The sequence below is a fragment of the Anabrus simplex genome, chromosome 1 (genome assembly GCF_040414725.1).
Source record: "Anabrus simplex isolate iqAnaSimp1 chromosome 1, ASM4041472v1, whole genome shotgun sequence".
Classification (NCBI taxonomy): domain Eukaryota; kingdom Metazoa; phylum Arthropoda; class Insecta; order Orthoptera; family Tettigoniidae; genus Anabrus; species Anabrus simplex.
Window position 1 is genome coordinate 1,615,165,265 of NC_090265.1, and position 24,434 is coordinate 1,615,189,698.

General features: G+C 37.3%; 1 protein-coding gene across 1 annotated transcript in view; it reads left to right on the forward strand.

The window, feature by feature from the left end:
- The window catches only part of Rab3-GEF (Rab3 GDP-GTP exchange factor), a 517,470-nt gene that overhangs the window by 452,028 nt on the left and 41,008 nt on the right, over positions 1 to 24,434 (forward strand). The window contains exon 38 of the mRNA XM_068226364.1: positions 13,615 to 13,687. Coding sequence (XP_068082465.1) covers positions 13,615 to 13,687 — 73 coding nt within the window. The remainder of the gene's footprint in view (positions 1 to 13,614; positions 13,688 to 24,434) is intronic.

A 24,434-nucleotide genomic window follows, 5' to 3' on the forward strand; every position in this document is an offset into this window, starting at 1 on the left:
ACATCTCCTCCTAAACCACTGGAGCAATTTCAATCAAATTTTGAACACATATTATTTGCTATCTGAAGACGAGCATTGTGGGGGTAAGCCACCAGTAGCCCCCTTAGGGGTGGGGGTTAGGGGGTTCAGGTAAAAACATAATCGAAAATAGTGTCGAATCCATAGTTGTTGGGGTTGCTGAGGTGAATAGTGGCACTCCCGATTTTTTAAAAGTCAATTTTCTGCTCCCATTTGGGTGGGGGGCGAGGGGGGAACTGATGATGGATGTATGTGTGAAAATGACACATCTCCTCCTAAACCACTGGAGCAATTTCAATCAAATTTTGAACACATATTATTTGCTATCTGGAGATGAGCACTGTGGGGGTAGGCCACCTCTAGCCCCCTTAGGGGTGGGTGTTAGAGGGTTCAGGTAAAAGCATAATCGAAAATAGTGTCAAATCCATACTTTTCGGGGTTGCTGAGATGAATAGTAATACTCCGGGTTTTTTAAAGTCCAAGTTTAGCCCCCTTTTGGGGGGTGAGGGGTGAGTGATGTATAAAAATAAACGAAAATAGTGTCAAATACACAGTTTTTGGGGTCGCCGAGGTTAATTGTACACTTCAAATTTTTAGTATCCAGAGATAAACCACGTGGGGGTAAGACAGCACAGGAACCCTTAGGGGGGGTGAGGGGGGTCAGATATACAAATTAACGAAAATAGTGTCGAATCCATACTTTTTGGGGTCGCTGAGATGAATAGTGACACTCCGGGTTTTTTAAAGTCCAAGTTCAGCCCCCTTTGGAGGGGTGAGGGGGTAGTGATATATAAAAAATAAACAAAAATGGATGAATGTATGTATGTGTGTACATGGTACATCTCCTCCTAAACCACTGGAGGAATTTCAATCAAATTTTGAACACCTATTATTTGCTATCCAGAGACGAGCCCTGTGGGGTTAAGCCACCTCTAGCCCCCTTAGGAGTGGGGGTTAGGGGCGTCAGGTAAAAAAGTAATTGAAAATAGAGTTGAATCCGTAGTTTTTGGGGTCGCTGAGGTGAATAGTGACACTCCCGATTTTTTAAAAGTCAAATTTATGCTCCCAGTTTGGTGGGGAGTAAAGGGAGACTGATGATGGATGTATGTGTGTAAACGACACATTTCCTCCTGAACCACTGGAGCAATTTCAATCAAATTTTGAACACATATTATTTGCTTCTGAAGACGAGCACTGTGGGGGTAAGCCACCTCTAGCCCCCTTAGGGGTGGGGATTAGGGGGGTCAGGTAAAAAATAATCAAAAATAGTGTTGAATCCATAGTATTTTGGGTCGCTGAGGTGAATAGTGACACTCCCGATTTTTTAAAAGTCAAATTTCTGCTCCCGTTTGGATGGGGGGCGAGGGGGGGCTGATATATAAAATTAAACAAAAATAATGTCGAATACATAGTTTTCGGGGTTGTCGAGGTGAATTGTACACTCTGGATTTTTAATATCAGGGCACAAACCATGTGGGGTTAAGACAGCCCAGGAAACCTTAGGGGCGGGGAGGCAAGGGGGTCAGATATACAAATTAACAAAAATAGTGTCGAATCCATACTATTCGGGGTCGCTGAGATGAATAGTGACACTCCGGGTTTTTTTAAGTTCAAGTTCAGCCTCCTTTGGGGGGTTGAGGGGGGAGTGATTTATAATAAAAATAAACGAAAATGGATGTATGTATGTGCGTAAATGACACATCTCCTAAACCACTGGAGCAATTTCAATCAAATTTTGAACACTTATTATTTGCTATCTGAAGACGAGCACTGTGGGGGTAAGCCACCTGTAGCTAGGGGTGGGGGGTTAGGGGGTTCAGGTGAAAACATAATTGAAAATAGTGTCGAATCCATAGTTGTTGGGGTTGCTGAGGTGAATAGTGGCACTCCCGATTTTTTAAAAGTCAATTTTCTGCTCCCATTTGGGTGGGGGGCGAGGGGGGGACTGATGATGGATGTATGTGTGTAAATGACACATCTCCTCCTAAACCACTGGAGCAATTTCAATCAAATTTTGAAACTTTGCTATCTGGAGATGAGCACTGTGCGGGTAAGCCACCTCTAGCCCCCTTAGGGGCGAGGGTTAGGGGGTTCAGGTAAAAACATAATTGAAAATAGTGTCGAATCCATACTTTTCAGGGTCGCTGAGATGAATAGTGATACTCCGGGTTTTTTAAAGTCCAAGTTTAGCCCCCTTTGGGGGGTGAGGGGGGAGTGATATATAAAAATAAACAAAAATGGTGTCAAATACACAGTTTTCGGGGTCACCAAGGTGAATTGTACACTTCGAATTTTTAGTATCCGGAGATAAACCATGTGGGGGTAAGACAGCACAGGAACCCTTAGGGGGGGAGCCCCAGGGGCTCTGAACTTTGGAGCGTGGGTTGGCGACCACGGGGCCCTTAGCTGAGTCCTGGCATTGCTTCCACTTACTTGTGCCAGGCTCCTCACGTTCATCTATCCTATCCGACCTCCCTTGGTCAACTCTTGTTCTTTTCCGACCCCGACGCTATTAGGTTTGCGAGGGCTAGGGAGTCTTTCATTTTCACGCCCTTCGTGGCCCTTGTCTTCCTTTGGCCGATATCTTCATCTTTCGAAGTGTCGGATCCCTTCCACTTTTTCTCTCTGATTAGTGTTATATAGAGGATGGTTGCCCAGTTGTACTTCCTCTTAAAACAATAATCACCACCACCTTAGGGGGGGGATGAGAGGGGTCAGATATACAAATTAACGAAATTAACGAAAATAGTGTCAAATCCATACTTTTCAGGGTCACTGGGATGAATAGTGAAAATAATAATAATAATAATAATAATAATAATAATAATAATAATAATAATAATAATAATCTGGAAGGGTTAAAATAGAGAGGAAAATGAATCTTGAGAATGGCTAGTAATGAAAAGGGTTGAATACCATACTAACTGTGGGTCAGTCTAGTTGAGTAAATATTCTGCTGTTAGGAGAATAGGACTTTAGAGCAGATACCTGTTATCTGCATTACTAGACTGTAGGCATGGCATAATAGGGATAGAAGTTACTGAACTGGAGTTATTGCTGATGACTGGTAGGTTTAACATAGACTTAGATTTTTATGGAACTACTGCAGAGGGAGGCTTCAATGTCCAAGAAAGTGATGATTGAATTGGAAATGTGTTGCATGAAGTTTATGACAGACAGTGACTTGGTTATTTAGTTCTTCTGGTTTGAACTGTGTTGTTGTTTTATGCACTCTCGATCAGTTTGCTGATGTTTCACTTCTTACTGTGAAGTACTACTTAATTACTCTAATTAAGTAGGGGTTCATCAGTCGCCTTGACAAATAATACTGCTATGTATTAGAAAAGTCGGCAAACTGTGCATAAGGTACATAAAACAGCAACACAGTTCAATCCAAGAGAACTAAATAATTTAACAGACCTAGGAAGTGTAATGTCTAAGAAATGAGTTGAATTAGTCATCTGGCTCCTTGGCTGAATGATCAGCATTGCGGCCTTCAGTTCAGAGGGTTTCAATTTCTGTCCAGGTCAAGGATTTGTAACCACATGTGGTTAATTCCTCTACTTGGGAGCTGGGTGTTTGGGTTGTCTGATGCAAATTTCCATTTGCATAAAACACATCTCACTACAAACCACCACAAAAACACATAATAGTGAATACATCCCTTTACATAGGGTTGGCATCAGGAAAGGCATCCGTTTGTAAAATTGAGTTAAGTTGAGTTGAGTTAAGTCCATACAAAGTGCTAACTCCAGGTAATTTGGAAAAAAGCTAGGAAGAATAAAGGAGAATGAGTTGAGGTAATTGAGACAAAATTAAGGAAGTTGTTTGCTATGAATCCCATCTAGTTTAGGGGCAGAAGGCTTGGAAATATTACCCAAATTTTTCCTTGGAGATAATGACTCTATAAGGCACAATGCAGGTTATGGAAATTGAAGGTAACTGATAAGTATGAGGTAAGGAAGATGTTAAAAGAATCTTTTGTTTGGATGGTGTTTGTTTTGGTAACTATTTTAAGTTTGCAACACTTAGATAAGAAATGCTTGAACTGAGAAGGTGGTAGCTCTGCTCTAAATTAAGATGCAGACCCAGTAGTAGACTGGTGAAAGAGGGAAATCACAAAATATGATGCTACTAATGGTGGGATTCAAACTAACCACCTCCCAAATACAAGCTTACAATACCATAACCCATACCACATTTCTTTCTCTCTCCTTTAGGAGACTGTTGCTTGCATTATCCAAAGTAAGTGTTCTGTGGCAACAATACCTAAGGTATGGGGTATTATCATGTGTAAGAAAGAGGCATCAACTTTGACCAGAAAGCAGTTGAATGGATGGGATCTAGAAGTGGGTCAAGAGCCATTTTAGGGAGCCACTGATGTACCTGATGAGAGTGGTGGTGGTGGTGGTGGTGGTGGTTATTGCTTTAAGAGTAAGTAGATTACACCTGGTCAACTATCCTCTATTAACAATAATCAAAGGGAAAAAGTGGAAGGGGTCGAATGCTGCAGAAAATTAAGGTATCGGTCAAAGAAAGATAAGGGCCACAAAGGGCAAGAAAATGAAAGACTCCCTAGGATTTGCATGCCTAATACCAGCAGGGTCGGGAAAGAACATGAGTTGACCAAAGGAGGTTGGATAAGATAGATGAAAGTGAGCGAGCCAGGCACAAGTAAGTCGAAGCAATATGAGGACTTAGCTAAGGTCCCCATGGTCATCAACCCACACTCCCAAGTTAAGAGCCCTTGGGGCTCCTTTTAGTCACTTCTTATGACAGGTAGGGGGTACTGTGGGTTTTATTCTACCACCCCGTACCCACAGGGGGTATCTGATGAGACGACCAGATGTCAACCGAAGTGAAGATTGAGTCATTGACTGAACTTGGCTAATTTTGTGAATTTATGATGAATAAATCTTTAATTAGATGTTGAAACTGATTTAAACATTTGAAATGAAACACTACTCTCTTATATTGTTTAAAATCTTTCACCTTCATCGGATAGGCCATAAGGTCATAAAGAATGGTAGCTATTTTTGAATTTTTAAAGTTTTTAAATATCTGGTTCCTTCTCATTTTTTGAAGCAAACATTTTTCTGTACTTCACTATCAGTCCATTAGATGTGATGTTATTCTCTTACAAGAAGTTGCCATAAAACCAAAGCAAAGTTGTACAGGCCATGAAGGCCCATGGAGGAGTGGAAGGTAAAGGCTTCCACTACCTGTAATCTCGGCACTAAGCGAAGCTCTATGCCTGGCCAAGTGTCATAAATTAGCTTATCATAGGGTACTGGCTTGGACATACTCATGGCTGTAGCATAAGTGGAAAGGCTGATAATATTCCTGTATGCAACTGCTTCAGTTATAAACTGTCACAGATGCCTGTCATAAAGCTCTTCTTATTTAGCACTAGAACTGATAAATGTAATGTTTATGACATCATTCTTCCTTTCTGAGGCGATGGCATTGCACCAGTCTTCTTTGTGAATCGTCAAAAAATTATTATTATTTTCACTTGCGGAGATCACAAACTTTATTTATGTGGGTAATTTTGGTTTTCTTAGTTGGCTATGATCCAGGCATTGTTTTATTTTGCACTTAAGAGTTGTGGTTTTATTTGGTCACAAATTCTTGAGTTCAAAGTATCCAAAACTTGTATATATTTTTCAAATTAGTATAACATTATGCACATTTTGTATATATTGAAATTACTGTACATCTATTTTTTCAATGGTTTCTCAAGTTGGATTTTTAAAATTTTAAAAATTCTTTTGAATGCTGTTATTAAAATATAAACACAAGCCAATTTTAGATTCTTAGGTAATATTCTGAATAAAATGGTACAAATATGTTATAATTACCTTCATTTTTCATGTAAAAAATAATTAGTTTGCATTTGGAACATAGCAAGAAATGACCTTTATCGAGCGAGTTGACCTTGAGGTTAGGAGTGCACAGCTATAAGCTTGGGTTCAAATCCTAATGTCGGCAGCCCTGAAGATGGTTTTCTGTGGATTTCCATTTTCACACCAGGCATATGCTACAACTATACCGTAATTAAGACCATGGCCGCTTCCTTTCCACTCCTAGCCCTTTTCTATTCCATCATTGCCTCAAAACCTGTCTGTGCAACTTAAAGTAACTTGTAAAAAAAAAAAAAAGAAAAAAAAAAAAAAAAGCGAGAGAGAGGAATCGCCTTTCACTTCAGGGAAAATGGCCACCACTTCTAGGGTTAAAGAAATAGAAGTTGAACACAGATATGCTCACTCTTATCCCTTTTTATTTTGAAGGATAAAATATGGTGAAATGTTTATGTTTTACCTTATATTCTTATTGCTTAGATAAGACATATCTACTGTACAATCATTGAATCAGTTGGAGAGTAAGAATATTACATTTTATATTTGAAGTATTTTGCATACCCTAGCTTCTCTTCACATGATCACTTTTGCCAATGGTTTTTGTATACAGCATGGGCCTGAAAAAAGAATGCACAAAAGTTAAAATAGAATGTGGTGGGTGCATTGTTTCATAAATTAAGAAAGTTGCATGTCTATGAACCTCTTCTGAATTTGTCATGCAGCATGTTAATGATAAACTTTGCCTAACATGTGATTGATTTCCTTTATTTTCTGTCTTAGCAGGCCTTTAGGAAGGCCTTTATTTTAAAAATTGTTTCCTTTACAAGAGTGCACAATTAATTAAACTTGTAAATAGCATGCTTCACCTGTATTCAATACCACCATCAAGGGCTTTGAATTGATCACTTCCCTTAGAATCATGCAACATAAAATGTTTATACTGCAAAATTGTTAAAAGGAAGAAAATAGCATGGCTGGGAAAGTGGGGCCAGTGTTTACTGGGTAACATATTGTGAATTTTTAAACTTCTCCAACATTTCTTGTTTTTAACTGGAAAAAACAGTCTTTTTCAGATTATGGCCTTTCATATTCTTCTATATTTTATAATATGTTTAAATTTGAATTCTCAACTGTTATATTCTTTACTTATTTGTAAGAAACTCATAAAACACTGGCTTTTACTATGTTAAAGTATGGCATAATATCTTAGGAAATATTATTGTTATGAAACAGTGCATTGTTGTGATATACTGATGTGTAACAAATTCATATATGGCAGGTATCTGAAAGGTATAACAAGCATTTATACTTTTTTACGACAACTATTTTGCCCTTATTTTTTTACCCCTGAGAAACTATAATTTCATTTACAGATTCAAACATTTCAACATTGTAAATATTGTAACTAGTAGGCCTCCCTATCGACTGGATATTTGAGTGACTAAAGGGAGAAAACTAGGATGTTGCTTGCCTGAAATAGGTCAAGACATGAATTTTTAGGAATTAATCACGTCTGGTGTACCCATGCACTACAGTTTTGAATAACCAATCATCATAATAATTTGGATGCTTTTTGAGTGGGTATGTTTAATTATGTTTAATTATATTAATATATAAATCTGATGTCTTCTTGAAAGAATAATCACAGTTATGCTGGAAACAGGTAATATATTGAAATGAACCTTAGAAGTTTATATTATACTAGATAAGATACCTGGTACAGTCAAAGGTAATTTTTGAACTGCATTAGTATTATTGCAAGGCTTCACCAAAGTAATAAAATGGGCTTACTTCTCTTTAGTGATGACATGTAATTTAAACAGTGACACTGCCATGAAAATGACAGGGAAAGAGTAATAACATTCCTCAGGAAATCTGCTGTACCACCAACACTACACTGGAGAGTTGAACCTATAGCTTGGGGTGCCAAAAATCAATGAGAGGCTACTTTAACACAACACACAAAAACTCAGATGAAGAGAGAACAAACTCAGTAAAATAGTGATAAATCACTTTAATTGACCATAAAACACAGTACTCCAGTGAGAAATTGTTTATATTCCACAGTCAAAGTGTGCCATGATTAGAAGGTGACTGGGAAGAAGACAAGTTTGGTCACTGTGCTGGAAGATTGGCTGGGAGTGGTGGTATGCCAGCATGTAGTGAACTTGGTATATCATCAATAGTTCTTCTTAGAACCATAAAGCATGTTTTTCTGAATTCTGTGGACCCAAGAGTTTTGATCCTATTAGAATGTGCTGCATTTAATGAGTTATGATACTTTGACCTTTATCTAATCTGCCCTATCAGTTTGAGTAACAAAATAAAATATAGCCTTTATTGTTGTACAGTATTTCAAAAGTTATATTACTGGTACTCTTTTTGTAAATGTACTTCCACCTTTCATGAGTTATCTTTTCTAGTACCCTTTCAAGTATTTTTGCCATTGGGGATATGAACGTGATTCCTCAAAAATACTTTCTGGTCCCCTTCTTAAATGCAGGTATTGTTACTCCTTTACTTCAGTCATTTGGTACCAAATTTTCTTTCCAAATAAATCTAAGCCTATACAGCCACTGTGATCAGTCAGTCCTGCTGCTTTTATCATTTGCACACACACTTCATCCATTCCCACTGCTTTTCCCACCTTCATTCATTTTACTGCAGTTTCCACCTCTTCCATTGTTATTTCATTCTCAGATTCTATCTCTTCACACTCTTCCTCTATCATCTACATTCTTAGCACATTCAAGAGTTCACCAAAGTAATCCTTCTATCTTTAACTGATCTCCTGTGGTTGTGTAAATCCTTCCCAACTTATTTTTCCTTATCTTCACCAACTACTTTCTTGCACCTTCTTTTCATTTCCTGATACTTTCTTCTACTTTCTTGTGTTTTATTCCTATCCTATACTTGTCATGCTTTCTTCTAATTTTTATTGCTTCCTTTACCCATTATTCCACCACGGGGTCTCTTTATCTTTCCCTCTTTTAGCTATTCTGCAACAAGCACTCTCTGCACAACTTACAAATGCCTTCTTGAATACGGTACAGTATGTCCTATTCCACTTCCACAGTCTCCACCATCAATTTATATTGGAATTTATCTTTTACTTCAATGTCTTTTAATTTCCATACTTTATTTTCTCTCGCCTTATTTCTTTCATTTTCACTGTTTTTCCTACCGTAATTTGTCTTATCACTACTCTATGATCTCCATCAAAGGCTACTTCTGGCAAGGCTGTCTATGATTTGCTCTTTCCACTAGGAAGTACCATAATCAATTACTGCCTTTGTCCTTCTGTTTCCCCATCCAATATCTCTTGTAATCTTTTGACTGTTCTTCTTCCTGAACCACATAATGCTCACATTTAATCCATTTCTTCCACAAAAATCCACAAACTTCTTTCCCTCTTCACTCCTCTATCCATATCCAAAAGGTCCAGTTACTTCTTCCATTCCTTTCCTGTCACATTCCACCATTGCATTGAAGTCTCCCATGACAAGTCACTTCTGCATCCTTTATTTCCCCCTCCAGTGTCTCCAGAAATTTGTCTGTATCTTTGATTAAGTCTGTGATGTGCATGGACCTGGATGAAATCCTTAACTGTATCTTTATTATTTAGACTGATGCTTTCACACCCCATAACTATGCACGTGATAATGTAGCTTTTGGGCTTTTGCCTTGTAGAAAAAAAAGTCTTCGTTGTGAACAGAGAGATTTTCTTCTGAAGATGCGGAGCAAAGTTTTCTGCGGAACGTAAAGAATTTCACCTTGTCTCCTTGATATGGCAAAAGCCCCAAAAGCTATGTTATCACACCTCTATGTTTATTTTTCTATCACTTATGCAGTCCATTTTATCAACATACTCATCTAAGATCTCAAAGGTTATTATCTCCACTCCTTTCTTTGCCGTATGTCCTCCACTTTAGTAGGAGTGTATCCCATACTCAACTTCTTCTTTCCTTTTCTCTCCACTTAATCTCGCTCAATCCCATCATAGCTATATTCTCCTTCTCCATGAAATAAAGCACTTCTTCTGACTTCCCAGTCATTGCCATGAGGTTGATTATTGACATTTTCATGATGCTCTCTACTGGTTGCTCACTTTTCACAGTTCCCCCAGCATAAGAACTGGGCATCATTTTCAGCATTTTCCGAGGCTGATTTAAAGGTATTGTTTTGGCTATTATTACAGTGGGGTTCCAAAGGCATTTTACTACTGCAGCAGGTGATCAGGCCACTCCTGACCTGGGGTCAGGCACTGCTTGATGTCTTCTAGTGTCATTTCTTACACCGAGAGGGCCATCAGCCCACCTAAGGAAAATCATCCGCCTGAAGCCATTGGTCTCTTTAGGGGATTGGATTATTTACCACTGCTGATGCTCGGCTGTACGGTCTACTCATTACTGTAGCACGGTAATCGGCCAGACATAGACAGGCCAGACAACAAGATATACACTTGTAATTAAAGTCTCACAATGTTCATCACAAACATTAACCAATATACTAATTTTGGAGCTTCTGGCATACTGGAGTGGAGAAATTATGATGATGATGATGATGATGATGATGATGGTGGTGGTGCTGAAAAAGAATATGGCAATGCAGGCTAAGGTGATCAAGTGTAATAGAATTAGCATGGGATTTAATCACGGACTGATGTTATGAAAGGAGTAATTGCTTCAATATACAAGCAAAAGAACAAGAAGGTTTAGTGTTGTGGACAAAGCATTTAGAATACCTATTACAGGAAGTAGAACATGATCATTGATTGACAGTAAGAGAGATATAAAGTCAAGTAGTAAGACTGCCAAAGGGTTGTAAGGATCAGATTTTCAACATGTTTAAAGTGATAAGAAAATGTTACGAGAGAAATTGACAGTTTTATCTGTGCTTGTAGGTAGGTATAGATCAGGCTTAAGACTATGTACTTGTATCAAGGGAAAGAAAATGCTGCTGAGAGATTATGGTATGAAGGAAATATTTATATTGGCAATCAAAGGTATTCACTACTTTGAGAATTGTTCATAGAATAAGCTCAAAACGAGTCATAGGTTATTTATATACATTTGTTAAGTTGTAACTCTTGATTTTGAATTAAATACAGTCTGTTATCATTTCAATATATTGCATATTTCCTGTACTGATTTAATTTGGTCTCTGCTGGATCATACTGTGGCTTCTCACTTCTCAGGGGAATTTTAAGATTATCACCACCATGGCAAAACATGGTAAAGGAAAGCTAATACCATACTATCAACCTACTTTTATAAAAATACAATTAGTCTGCACACCAACCTACTGCATCCGTAAATAGTACTTCATGGTAATTTGGACAGATTTGGGTTATTTTATCCATAAAATGGAAGTAACAGACATGATGTTATAAGAAGAATGATGTTGATACAAACTGGTATGAACATTGACAGAAACTATTCATAACGAAGATATAAGAGAAAAGTTAGAAATCAGCATGTTTGATGAAGTTGTGCATATTGAAGTAGCTTAAATGTGGTCATCATATCATGCAACTGGAGTATAGGTTATATAGGAGACATGTATTTGACTGTGGAAGGTATGGGAAGGAAAGATGGTCAAGATCCTATACTTAATTCTTTCAAGGTAAGAGGCTGGAAGCAGAATAGTCCATGTGTTATCTTAAAATGTAGACTTTCATGACCACTAAATGGCATATATGGCATTGGGGATATTTGGTTGTATTTTAATTGTACAAGCTGACACATTTTGATCTTGTGTCTAAGATCAATTTCTGAGTTAAGAACAAATTAATAATAATGAATCTGATCAATGGCAAATGCCACTATATAATCTAGGCTTAGGACAGAAATCCCTGTCAGAAGTGTAGTTCATTTTAAGGCCTCCAGAGTCAAAAAGAAAGATGAAGACCTATCTATGGAGTCCATCTGTTATTATGTGTAAAGGACATTGGAAGAAAGGAAAGAGGGTTATGGGTTGATTAGTTCACTTCTGTATAATGGAAATATTTTAATGGTATTAAATTGTAAAAACACCCTTGGGTAGCATGTGTTTGTTTAATTTGTATAATGGTTACGTCTTATAACTGCTGACTTGTGAAATAATCTGATAACTTACTAAATTACATTTTAGTAATCATTACATTCCAGTAATCGATACATTGAGAGCTTAGCAACTTCAAAACCCCAGCACTCTCAAGGCATCGTGCCAAAGGTCGCACCAGGATATGTCGTGCACTCGTTCATTTACTGGGAGGTTGTCATGGTTACAGGTTGAGATTTAGATAATCATGTACTACATGATCATGGTGGTGGTGGTGATGGTGGTGGTGGTGGTGGTGGTGGTGGTGATTATTGTTTAAAGAGGAAGTAAAACCGGGCAAACATCCTCTGTTAACACTAATCAGAAGGAAAATGAAGGTGGTCTGAAGTATCTGCAAAAGAAAGGGAAGGGCCATAAAGGGCGTGAAAATGAAAGACTCATTATACCTCGAAAACCTAATATTGTTGGGGTCGGGAAAGAATGATAGTTGACCGAGGGCACTGACACAAGTAAGTAGAAACAATGCCAGACACACATAGCGGAACCGTGGTTGCCAACCAATGCTCCCAAATTGAGAGTCCTTGGTCTCCCTTTTAGTTGCCTCTAACGACAGGCAGGGGATACCGTAGATGTTATTGTACTGCCCCATCTCATAGGGGTTAATGCAGTCAAGAATGGAGCCATAATAAACATGAGATGGTGAAGGGGTTAAGGCATTTTTATTCCCCTATTTGAATAAATATTTTGAATTAGTAGCCTGAAAATAATGCAAACATGAAAGTGACATGCAAATCTTGCTTGGAAGCAATAATTTTGAAAGTCTCATTAGTCTCGCCTAATGATGACAGCTACTTAATGTCTGTGCTAAATATACAAAATGGAGTAATATATTTTTCCTTGCAAACTTTGGTATCTTTCCATCTCCATGGGAAGAAAATATGAGTGATTCCCTAAAGACTCACATTCTATAGAGTAATTGTAATTATAATTTTACTGATTACTGGTACTTTTTGAAAAAGTAATTAATAATTGTAATTGAGTTCATTTTTTCTCAGGTAACTGTAATTGAGACTAGTTAATTTTATTTTGTACTTTTCCCATTACTGGTTATCTCCTCAGCTATATATTCTTTTTTTTATGATTTAACAAGTAAGGAATAATGAGTGAAACATTGATCAGAATAAAATATAATCACTGGTTAGTGTGGTTTGAAAGAATAATGTAAAGACACAAGGAAAGACTTAGATACACTGCACTGTAAATGGAGAAGCATAACAACAAACAGACTGAAAAGATAACAGAAGATTTAGTTAAAAGGCACTGAAAGCATCTATTCTTTTAATGTCTTTTTAAAAACCTTTGCTGCGCTAATGAATAAGATTTTCATATATTTCTTTGTTACACATTGTACTTCACACTGCTTATGCATTTTTAAATGGCTTTCTTTTCTTAGCTAAGGCTTTGTGTAGGCAATATTTTGAATCAAGATATCTCTGGTAAATTATTGCTTATGTTAGTTTGTGAAGTTGTAACTCTGGATTTTGAATTATCTAAATAAAATCTGTTATAATTTAAATATTGGATGAGCTAACTATATAGCAATATTTCCAGGTTCTGTACACCAATTATTGATATTTCTGATGTTCTTGTTGAGTGTTTCCTATACTGATTTAATTTGGTCTCCTTTTTTCAGTTCTTCGTTCGACTGGATCATATACGTAAATGCTTCACGCAAAAGGGAGGAATATTTGTCTTGGAAGAATACAGTAAGTAATTTTTGCCATTTTTTCAAAATATTATAAATCCACTATTTCATGAACAAAATACAACACAGTGCAATTGTTCATTTTGTATTCAGCCCCTTCAGCAGTGCTATCAAAAAGAGTTTGACTTACTAAGGCATGAGCATAAGAGAAAATTAAGGACAAGTTTTCTGGAATGAATATCCTCTTATTTATAATATAATATTACTTCTATACAATATTGTTCATAGAAGTTGCTTTATCCATATATGTAATGGAAAAGAAGCCATAAAGTATGTGAAAATTAATAAAATAAAGTAAGTTAGGAATAATGAGAGGAAGTCCGACTAGTTGGCTGAATGGTCAGCGTACTGGTCTTCGGTTCAGAGGGTCCCGGGTTTGATTCCCGGCCAGATCGGGGATTTTAACCTTAATTGGTTAATTCCAATGGCACGGGGGCTGGGTGTATGTGTTGTCTTCATCATCATTTCATCCTCATCATGATGCGCAGGTCGCCTACGGGAGTCAACTAGAAAGACCTGCACCTGGTGAGCCGAACCCGTCCTGGGATATCCCGGCACTAAAAGCCATACGACATTTCAATGAGAGGAACATACATCGCTGAGCCAAAACTACAGGACATAAAAGAAATGAAATTTTGGTGATACATGTATATTACAATGTAGGTGCTCATTAAGGGAAGATTTTTGGATATACCATTGTTAAGGGGTGAAATGAGTGTATCAATATCTCGAAAACTTAACCGTTTAAAGACATAAAAATTTGTATTTCGAATCTCCTTTAAAAATAAGGAAACATGTACCGGTATTTTTTGTTTTTGGAAAATCTTTGTAGGGGGGGGGGGGGTAAAAAAGGTGAAAATGGGATTGAATACCTTTTATGCGGATACTTATATCTCACAAAATGAAGTCACCCCTCTAAGTCTTTTTTCCGTTACAGTCATGAAAACTGGTATTTGGAATCTCCTTTTAAAATAAAGAAACACGTACTTTTTGTTTTTGGAAAATCTACTTAAGGGAGGCGTGAGCAGGAGTGGCAATGGGGGTGAATTTTTAAAATGAGTATATCTATAGTATATCTGAAAAATGTAACATGTTACAGATGTGAAAATTGGTGTTTGGAGTCTCCTGTACAAGCAAAGGAACATGCATAATTTGTTTTCTGAAAATCCACTTAAGGGAAGTGTTAAAGGGGGTGAATTTTTAAAATGAGCATATGTACAGTATATCTCAAAAACTTAACATATTACAGACATGAAAATTGGTAGTTTTAATCTTTTAAAAATAAGGTAACACATATTTTTTTGTTTTCAGAAAAAACACTTAGATGGGTGTAGAAATGACTGAAGAAGGAGGTTGAATTATTTTTATTAAAATACTGGTGTCTCCAAAACTGAAGATTTTACAGAAATGAAAATTGGTATTTGGAATCTGCTTTAAAAACACACACACATTTTTTTTGTTTTCAGAAAATTCACTTAAGGGTGTGGAGTGAGTGAAAAGAAGTGAAGAAAATGTTGAATTATTTTTATGAGGATACTTATATATCAAATACTTCAGACATGAAAATTTGTATTTTTAATCTCCTTTAAAAATAAAAAAGTATTCTTTTGTTTTAGGAAAATCCAATTAAGTGGGGGTTAAATGAATTGAAAAACGTGTTGAATTCTTTGTATGATGATACTTATATCTCAAAAATGAAGTATGTTACAGATGTGAAAATTTGTTATTTGGAATCAAAAAAAAGTAACACATATTTTGTAGGGGGGGGGGGGGAAATCAACATGGGGGGGGTGGTGTAAAAGGAGTTGAATTCTTTTTATTAGGATACAAATAAGAAGTGGACTTAAAACAATACACCCCTCAGGGGTTTTGACTGAGGGAGGGAGAGGAATGATGACAAAAACGTGCATTTATTTGAAACCTTTTTTATGAAGTTAAAATTTCAAATGATATCCTAGGTGTTAAATAAGAGAAGGTTTGAAACAAATTTAACCCCTCAGAAAGTTAAATGGGGGTTAAGATCCAAAAAAACAAATGGTTTAACGTACAAAGACAAAATTCCAAATAGCGGTATAAATCCTTAGGTGTGAAATAGGAAGTACTTTTAAACGTTCCACCCCTGAAGTGTTAAATGAGGTTAGCTCCATAAATGAGATTATTCATTCCTCCAAAACCGTTTGACATACAAAGTTGTAATTTTACGAGAAGGGTCTTCTTTTATGTCCATGGTGTAAAATATCATATACTTTAAAATATTTCTCTCCTAATAGGTTTAGATGGTGGTTGACTCTCAAAAACACCATATACATTTTTCCTTAAATTTTTTTTATGAAGGGTGGTCTTCTACTGTATATCCAAGATGTTAATAAATATTTTTTAAACATTTACCCCTTTAAAAAAAATTCATTTCTCCATTACTGTTTGATGTACAAAATCAAAATTTCGCAGACTGGTCGTTTCACATCGTAGATGTTAAATAGTATAGGGTTTAAAACATTCAAATTCTTATGTATAGGGTTCAAATGAGTGTTAGATCAGAAAATAAATAACCATTCCCCCAAAACTGTTTGACGTACAAATTGAGGGTTTTCACTTTACAAGTGTATATTTTACAGGCTCAGCTGACAGTGGACTCTCCAAAATGTAAAACTTTGAATAATAACTTTCAGTTTAAAACCTTAGTGAAGCACGGGTATCTTGTTAGTCTTATAAATAAAGTTGTAGGGGGTCCACTGTCTGTAATGTCATTTATTTTGCCATATTTTGATATTTAAAGTTAAAAATTTCATTGTTCCGTATTGAAGAATATTACAGTTAAAATTGAAACAGTTGAAAAAGAGATTCAACATATTCAATACAAAAGAATAAGAAATGTAAGTTAGTGAATTACATTCCCATTTAATAATAAGTAGAAATGGTACCGGTTTCGACCCTATTCCAGGTCATAAACAGCCGATTAAAACATGAAAAACAATGCATAGGAAAAGGAAATGAAAGATCAAGTACACTTCGGATCAGTAGAAGAGGCGATATAAAAATGAACGGGGGTAGACACTGTAAAACTCAGAAGAAGTAAAATGCAAGTCACTCAAAAGAAAACAGTGCGCAATTCTCTGAGCGGCAGCATGGCACACGCAGCGCTAGGCAAAGTCCTACAATGTTTATGAATAGCGGAGAACGGTTAAATGAGCCAGTTTTTAAACACTGTCAGGCACAAAGTCACATCACAATCAAACACATATGAAGATCCATAATCGTGCAGGAGTTGAAGACGAGTAGTTCCATTGAAGCAACTTGCCAGCTCCCTGTGATAAAATAGATGGATTGATTACATGGTTGAGATACGTCGATGATATATTTGTTATTATCGATGAACGAAAGGTTAAACCTGATGGTATATTACAGTATTTAAATACTTTGAATAGACAAGTGCATTTTACGATGGAATCTGAAAATGATAGGACTTTAAATTTTTTAGATTTGACAGTTACTAGAAATTCTGGTCATTTTGATTTCCAAATTTTCAGAAAAGCTACTCAAACAGATACTATTATCAGAAATGACTCCAATCATCCAGGTCAACATAAAAAGGCAACATTTTACAGTTTAATTAATAGAGCTATGAACATACCTATGTCTAAGAAGAATTATAATAGAGAGATAAATATAATCCATCAAATCGCTCGTAGCAACGGATATTCCAACAGATTTATTAATAGAATGATAAATAAAGTGAAAAATGAACCTAAAACAACTTTAATTAAAGAGAGAAAAGAGAAAAAGAAATTCATAGTTCTAACTTTTCGAAATAAGCACTCTTATCAACTGGCTAAAATTTTCAGAAAAAAGAACATCAATGTCACATACAAAACGGATAATAATACTAATAAGATAATTTTCAATTCAGATAAAATAGAGAATAAATGTATATTTAATAAATCAGGAATTTACAAATTAACATGCCAAACATGTAAACAACGATACATAGGACAGTCCGGAAGAAGTTTGGCTATAAGGTACAAAGAACACGTTAATGCGGTCAAACATAAAAGATATTCGGCAATGGGAGAACATATGGTTGAAATGAATCATAAATTTACAGACATTTCCAATGACATGAAATTATTACATTCGACCAGAAAGGGAAAACTAATGAATGTTTTGGAAAATTTAGAAATTTACCTTACACAAAAATGTAATTCTGAATCAAGTTTAAATGAGAAAAGTACAGAAGATAACCCACTGTTTAGGCTAGCATATAATCATTTAAGGAACAAAAAGAAGAAGAAAAGAAGAAAAACTTGAAGATCATAAATTTGTATAGTGTTTCTCATTCAGTTCAACCAAAATTGTATGTATTGATCATTTTTTATAATATTTCGTAAGTTCTCTTTACTCTTTGACATGATGTATTGGGAAACAATACTCCTTTAAATTGTAAAACAAAAGATTGTGTCATTATGTTATTCTTTGATCTAACCACTGATGAAGGGAATGGTTGAGATTTCCCGAAACATGTATGGTTAATAAATAATGTTTCTTTCATTTAATGAGTGTATTGATCAAGGCGGATTTAAATAAACTATTATAAATAGTTATATTGTACATTCAACATTAGGCACTGTGGTTTCAAACGCCAAAATAAAATGGAGAATAACTTGAAGATCCAGTAATTTTCCTTGGTCGCGGGAAAGTAATTATATAGATAAATATAATACAATTCAATATAATTGAATAAGTAATTGTGCTCCTATAGAATACTTAGAACAGTTGACGTGAAGAAACAATTGTGAAGAGAAAAAATATAGTAAAAAGCACAATACAGGAAACAAATGAAAACGTATATGCTCAGTGCGCAATTTTTTAAAACGTAAAAAATTCAGGTCTTGATTGAAGTAGTCGAAATCAGCGCAAGGCAGGAGTTGAGTATGAATGAGAAGAATCGAAATGAAGGTGGAATTGATTTTTTTTTTAAAGAAAAGATAGAATAAATTAATAGAGGAAGAGGAATAGTGGAATAAGATAAGAATAAAAGAAATTGAAACTAAATGGTGTTGAGAAAGGATAAGATAGGGAGATAGATGAAGGAGGGGTAGTTTAGGGTGAGACTTTGCCTAGCGCTGTGTGTGCCATACTGCTGCTCAGAGAATTGCGCACTGTTTTCTTTTGAGTGACTTGCATTTTACTTCTTCTGAGTTTTACAGTGTCTACCCCCGTTCATTTTTATATCGCCTCTTCTACTGATCCGGAGTTTACTTGATCTTTCATTTCCTTTTCCTATGCATTGTTTTTCATGTTTTAATCGGCTGATGATGACCTGGAATAGGGTCGAAACCGGTACCATATCTACTTATTATTAAATGGGAATGTAATCCACTACATTTCTTATTGAGTAGGTTGAATCTCTTTATCAATATTTTCAATTTTAACTGTAATATATTTTGATATGTTTATCCGTTTTAGGTCAACTCAAGATTGTATCAGTAGTTTTTAGCTTTCGTGTCTGTTTATTTGTGTGTTTGTTTGTTTGTTTGTTCCACCATCACGGGTAAATGGCTGAATAGATCTTGACCAAACTTCATACTGTATTTAGAGTCTACTCATCCTGGAGCAGATTTCGATGTGCATATCATTTAAAAATCACTAAATAGAATGGGGGTTTATAGGAAGACCAGAAGTTTTTCATTTTTTTTCAATTTTCTCTTACATTACTGATTTTATCTTGATCAAACTTCATACTGATAGTCTATCCACTCCAGAGCAGGTTTTGGTATGCATATTATTTAAAAATCACTGAATAGACTGGGGATTTATAGGAAGACCAGAAGACTTTTCTTTTTTTAATTTTCTCTTACATTATTGATTATGTCTCGAGCAAACTTCATATTTAGAGTCTAGTCATTTAGGAGCAGGTTTCGATATGCATATCATTTAAAAATAACTGACTAGAATGGGGGTTTATAGGAAAACACTATTGATTATTCATAAAACATGTAGACTATACGTGAAACGATCCTTCATTTTAAATAATTTTTGTTATGAACATAACTTTCATTGGAAGAAAACAAGGAAGTAAAAAATGGAGATCTCAGTGCTTTTGTTTTTGCTGATGACATTGCCATTTGGGGAGAGACTGACATGGAAGTTCAGAAGAGACTGGATTACTGGAATACAAAATTTAAAGTTCAAGTTGACTGTGAGTAAGAGCTAGTCAGTGGCAATGCGGATGAGCAGGACACCCACTCCTTGTATCATCATACTGGAGAGAGAGAAAGTGGAAAGTGTGAAAAGTTTCAATTATCTGGGTAGTGTCAAATCATGTGATGGAAGTGTCTAACTAGAAAGATTAAACAGAGTAGCAAAAGGATCCAGCATCTTCCTCCAAGTACGAAATCTAATCTGGGACAAGGTGGTGGTGGTGGTGATTATTGTTTTAAGAGGAAGTACAACTGGGCAACCATCCTCTATATAACACTAATCAGGGTGAGAAAATGGAAGGGGTCCAACACTTCGAAAAATGAAGGTATCGGCCAAAGGAAGAGAAGGGCCACAAAGGGCGTGAAAATGAAAGACTCCCTAGCGCTCGCAAACCTAATAGCGTCGGGGTCGGAAAAGAACAAGAGTTGACCAAGTTGGGACAAGGGAGTCACCCTAAGAGCTAAACAGACAATGTATAAAACCTATCTCCTGCCAATCATGGCGTATAGTCTGGAGACCTGTGTCTTAAACGAGAGACAAGTGAGTCAAATGCAAGCATATGAAATGAAGTTCCTCCAGTGAGCTCTACAAAAATCCAGGAGAGACAGAGTCAAGAATGAATATGTAATGAGAGACCTGCAGGTGAACTTGACCATGGAGGAAAGGATAGGCTGCGAGATTGAAGTAGTTAGATCATGTGAATTGAATGTACCCAACTCGAACTCCATGCTAGTATCTGGAGATGGAGGTGCCTGGAAGAAGACCTATTGGATGGCCTAGAATGAGATGGACAGACCAGGTTAATGAAGCTCTCAAGAAAACAGGAGTAACATGGGATGCATTGGAGAGGGAAAAGCTATACCAGGGCAGAATTCGGTGAAGGCATATCATTCACAAATTTCCTACCCAGCTTGCTGGAAGGAAATCCTGATGATGATGAAATGAAATGAAATGACATATGGCTTTTAGTGCCGGGAGTGTCCAAAGACGCATGTCTAATGGAGTAAACCATACAGCCAGTGTTGCACGCTGAGTGTTGGGCGGCGGTAAATAGCCTGACTCACTATAAGGACCAACGGCTAAGGACGGAGGAGTCCTTATTCAAGGGAAATGGGCCCTGAGTGGAGGAAATGCTACTGAAATCCTATATCAACTGTAACGTCTGTATTCCAGAGGAGTGGCTACAAAAGGCGTCTGTTCTCCATGTTAGGAGTGGCCTACAAGTTTTGGTTGGCAGTAGCTCTAAAATGCCTTTGGGAGTGGCGAACCCATCATAATAAAAGCCTGTATGATGACAAGTGTACTGAAGCCTCGGAAAATGCTAGGGCATTCCCCACAAGCGACGTGCAAAATTCTGGGGTGTTCCCCACATGTGCCGTGCAGTTCTTGTGATGCTGGGAGAGATGTGAGGAATGGGCGACCAGCAGCCAAATACATCAAGTACATCAAAGTAGCGACCATCAGTGTAGTGACACTAACAGGGAAAGTGGAAGAAATTGTAGATTTTATGGTTGACAAAGATATAGCATTGATGGGAATCAGTGAGACCAGATGGAAAGGAAAAGGTGAGAGGAAACTAAAGAAAGGATACACCTTATTATTTATTTACATATTTTACGCCCACATTGGAGCACTTAAATCAATACATTTGAGTTAATTTCTTCTTTTTCTTCTCCCAGAACTTTTTACTTAATTTTTTACTTAATACTACCAATGTTTAATAGATTTAAGACTTGACCTTAAGATTGGTATTAGGCTGAATATGCCCAAAACTAGGGCAAAACATGTTCCTAACTAAAAACCAAAAAAACCAAACCCCATGGCACTACAGCCCTTGAAGGGCCTTGGCCTACCAAGCGACCGCTGCTCAGCCCGGAGGCCTGCAGATTACGAGGTGTCGTGTGGTCAGCACGACGAATCCTCTCGGTCGTTATTCTTGGCTTTCTAGACCGGGGCTGCTATCTCACCATCAGATAGCTCCTCAATTCTAATCACGTAGGCTGAGTGGACCTTGAACCAGCCCTCAGGTCCAGGTAAAAATCCCTGACCTGGCCGGGAATCGAACCCGGGGCCTCCGGGTGAGAGGCAGGCATGCTACCCCTACACCACGGGGCCGGCCATGTTCCTAACTAGTGTTTATAATTCATGTAGGATTTAATCAATACAAAATATAATTGTTTTGCATAGGTGGACACAGTAATTTTATACTTGAAATAATTTTACTTAACAGGAGTTGTTTTTATGAGATGCATGTAGAATTCGTGTTTGAAGTATGTGAATTGGTTTTGTGGAGTTGGTAGTTGACATATAAAGTTGCAGTCTCCTTGTGCTTTGTGATAGGCATTTGTTAAAAATGGTGGTTTATTGATGTGTAATGTATAAATATTGTAAATAAAATTAGTGTACGCAACTGACAGCATTTTGTGTGCGTCTTTGTAAGTACATCAACATTAATTTGGTAGATGGGGTTCCAATGGTCACACAGCATACGTTGAGACCTTAGCTACTCAAGGTATGTCAAATCGATGTTTTACTCTATCTGTAGGTGTAGCCATGCGTTAAACTGTCAGGTGACCTCTCAAAACAAAGTTAATAGCAAAGCGTCCGTGTGTCATTGTGAGGTACCCAGACTACTGCGGTCATTTGAGTACATTGTACAGTATATCAACCAGCACATCCCATGAGATTTCTTAATGAGGTTCAAGTCACAAGGGCTGTCACTTTGATCCAGGAAGGATGGACTTTTCGTCATGTTGCTGTGGTTCTCAGTGTCTCTCCGTCAGTTATTTGCCGCTTGTGGAATTGCTACAGTGAGCAGGCCAGTTCACAAGGAGGGTTCGACAAGGTCACGGACGCATGATAACCCCACAGGATGACCAAAATCTGACCATCTGTGTGTTGTGGCGTCGTTCATCAACTGCCAGAGAACTGCAACAAGACCTCATGAGGCTCACTGGAGTCACAGTGTCTGATCAGACAGTAAGGGACAGATTAAGAGAAGTGTCCTTATGAGCCAGACATCCTGTTTGAGTACTTCGTTTAACATAGCAACATCGTGCAGCTCGCCTTCTGTTTGCCCGTCCGCACATCAACTGGCAACTTCGCCAATGGAGACCTGTATTGTTCACAGATGAGTCCAGATTTCCCCTGACACAGCGTGATGGACATCATCGTGTATGGAAACACTGTGGTGAGCAGTACATGCCAAATGTTGTCCAAGAAGGGGACCGATTCGGACAAGGTTCTGTGATGTGTGGGGTGGCATCAGTATCGATGGCCTTATGGATCTTGTCGTCATCCGTGGTAATCTTACCGCTGTGGGGTACATCGAGCAGATACTTCTGCAACATGTGTTTGTTGCTGCATATGGTGTTAGCCCTGAATTTGTACTCATGCACGACAATGCCAGGGCTCATGTAGTGTGCATCACCAGAGCTGTCTTGCGAGAACTGGGCATTCAAGAGATGGAATGGCCAGCAGTGAGTCTCGCCCTTAATCCCATTGAGCATGTGTGTGATAGGCTTGACAGAAGTGTTTGCGGGCGTCCTGTTCCACCACAGTCTCTCTAAGACCTCGAACAGGCTCCGATTGAAGAATGGGACCTGATAACACAACGTGACCTCCATCGACTAATAGGGAGTATGCCATGTAGGTGCCAAGCTGTGATAAATGCTCGTGGAGGACATACACCATACTGAAGTTCTCCAACTGTGATAAAAATCCACCCTGGAAGACTGTTATCACATTGTTTTCGCCCCTATTTGGACATTTCCATTTGTGTTCTGAAAATCAATGTGAATCCATCGATGTTCTTTTGTATACTTCAACGGTAAAGAATTAAGGGTTAGATGATAATATACCTGGGTGTGAGGTATTGTTTTGTGGAGCATGGCATATGTACAAAAGTATGTTCCCCTAACTTTTTTGAATTGTGTATAAGAAAACATAAAGGTCCAAAAATACTGCCTTGAGGAATTCACCTCTTAATTATTATAGGGTCAGATAAAGCTTCACCTACTCTAATTCTCTGAGATCTATTTTCTAGAAATATAGCAGCCCATTCAGTCACTCTTTTGTCTAGTCGAATTGCACTCATTTTTACCAGTAGTTCTCCCATGATCCAACCTATCAAATGCTTTAGACAGGTCAATTGCTATACAATCCATCTGACCTCCTGAATCCAAGATAACTGCTATATCTTTCTGGAATCCTACAAGTTGAGCTTCAATGGAAGATGAAGATAAAGTTGGAATTCAAGAGGACAAACTGGGGCAAATATTCATTTATAGGAAGGGGAGTTAGGGACTGGAATAACTTACCAAGGGAGATGTTCAATAAATTACAGGCCAGTAAGTTTGACATGCATTATATGTAAGCTTTGGGAAGGCATTCTTTCTGATTATATTAGACATGTTTGTGAAATTAATAACAGGTTCGATAGAAGGCAATTCGGTTTTAGGAAAGGTTATTCCACTGAAGCTCAACTTGTAGGATTCCAGCAAGATATAGCAGATATCTTGGATTCTGGAGGTCAAATGACTGTATCGCGA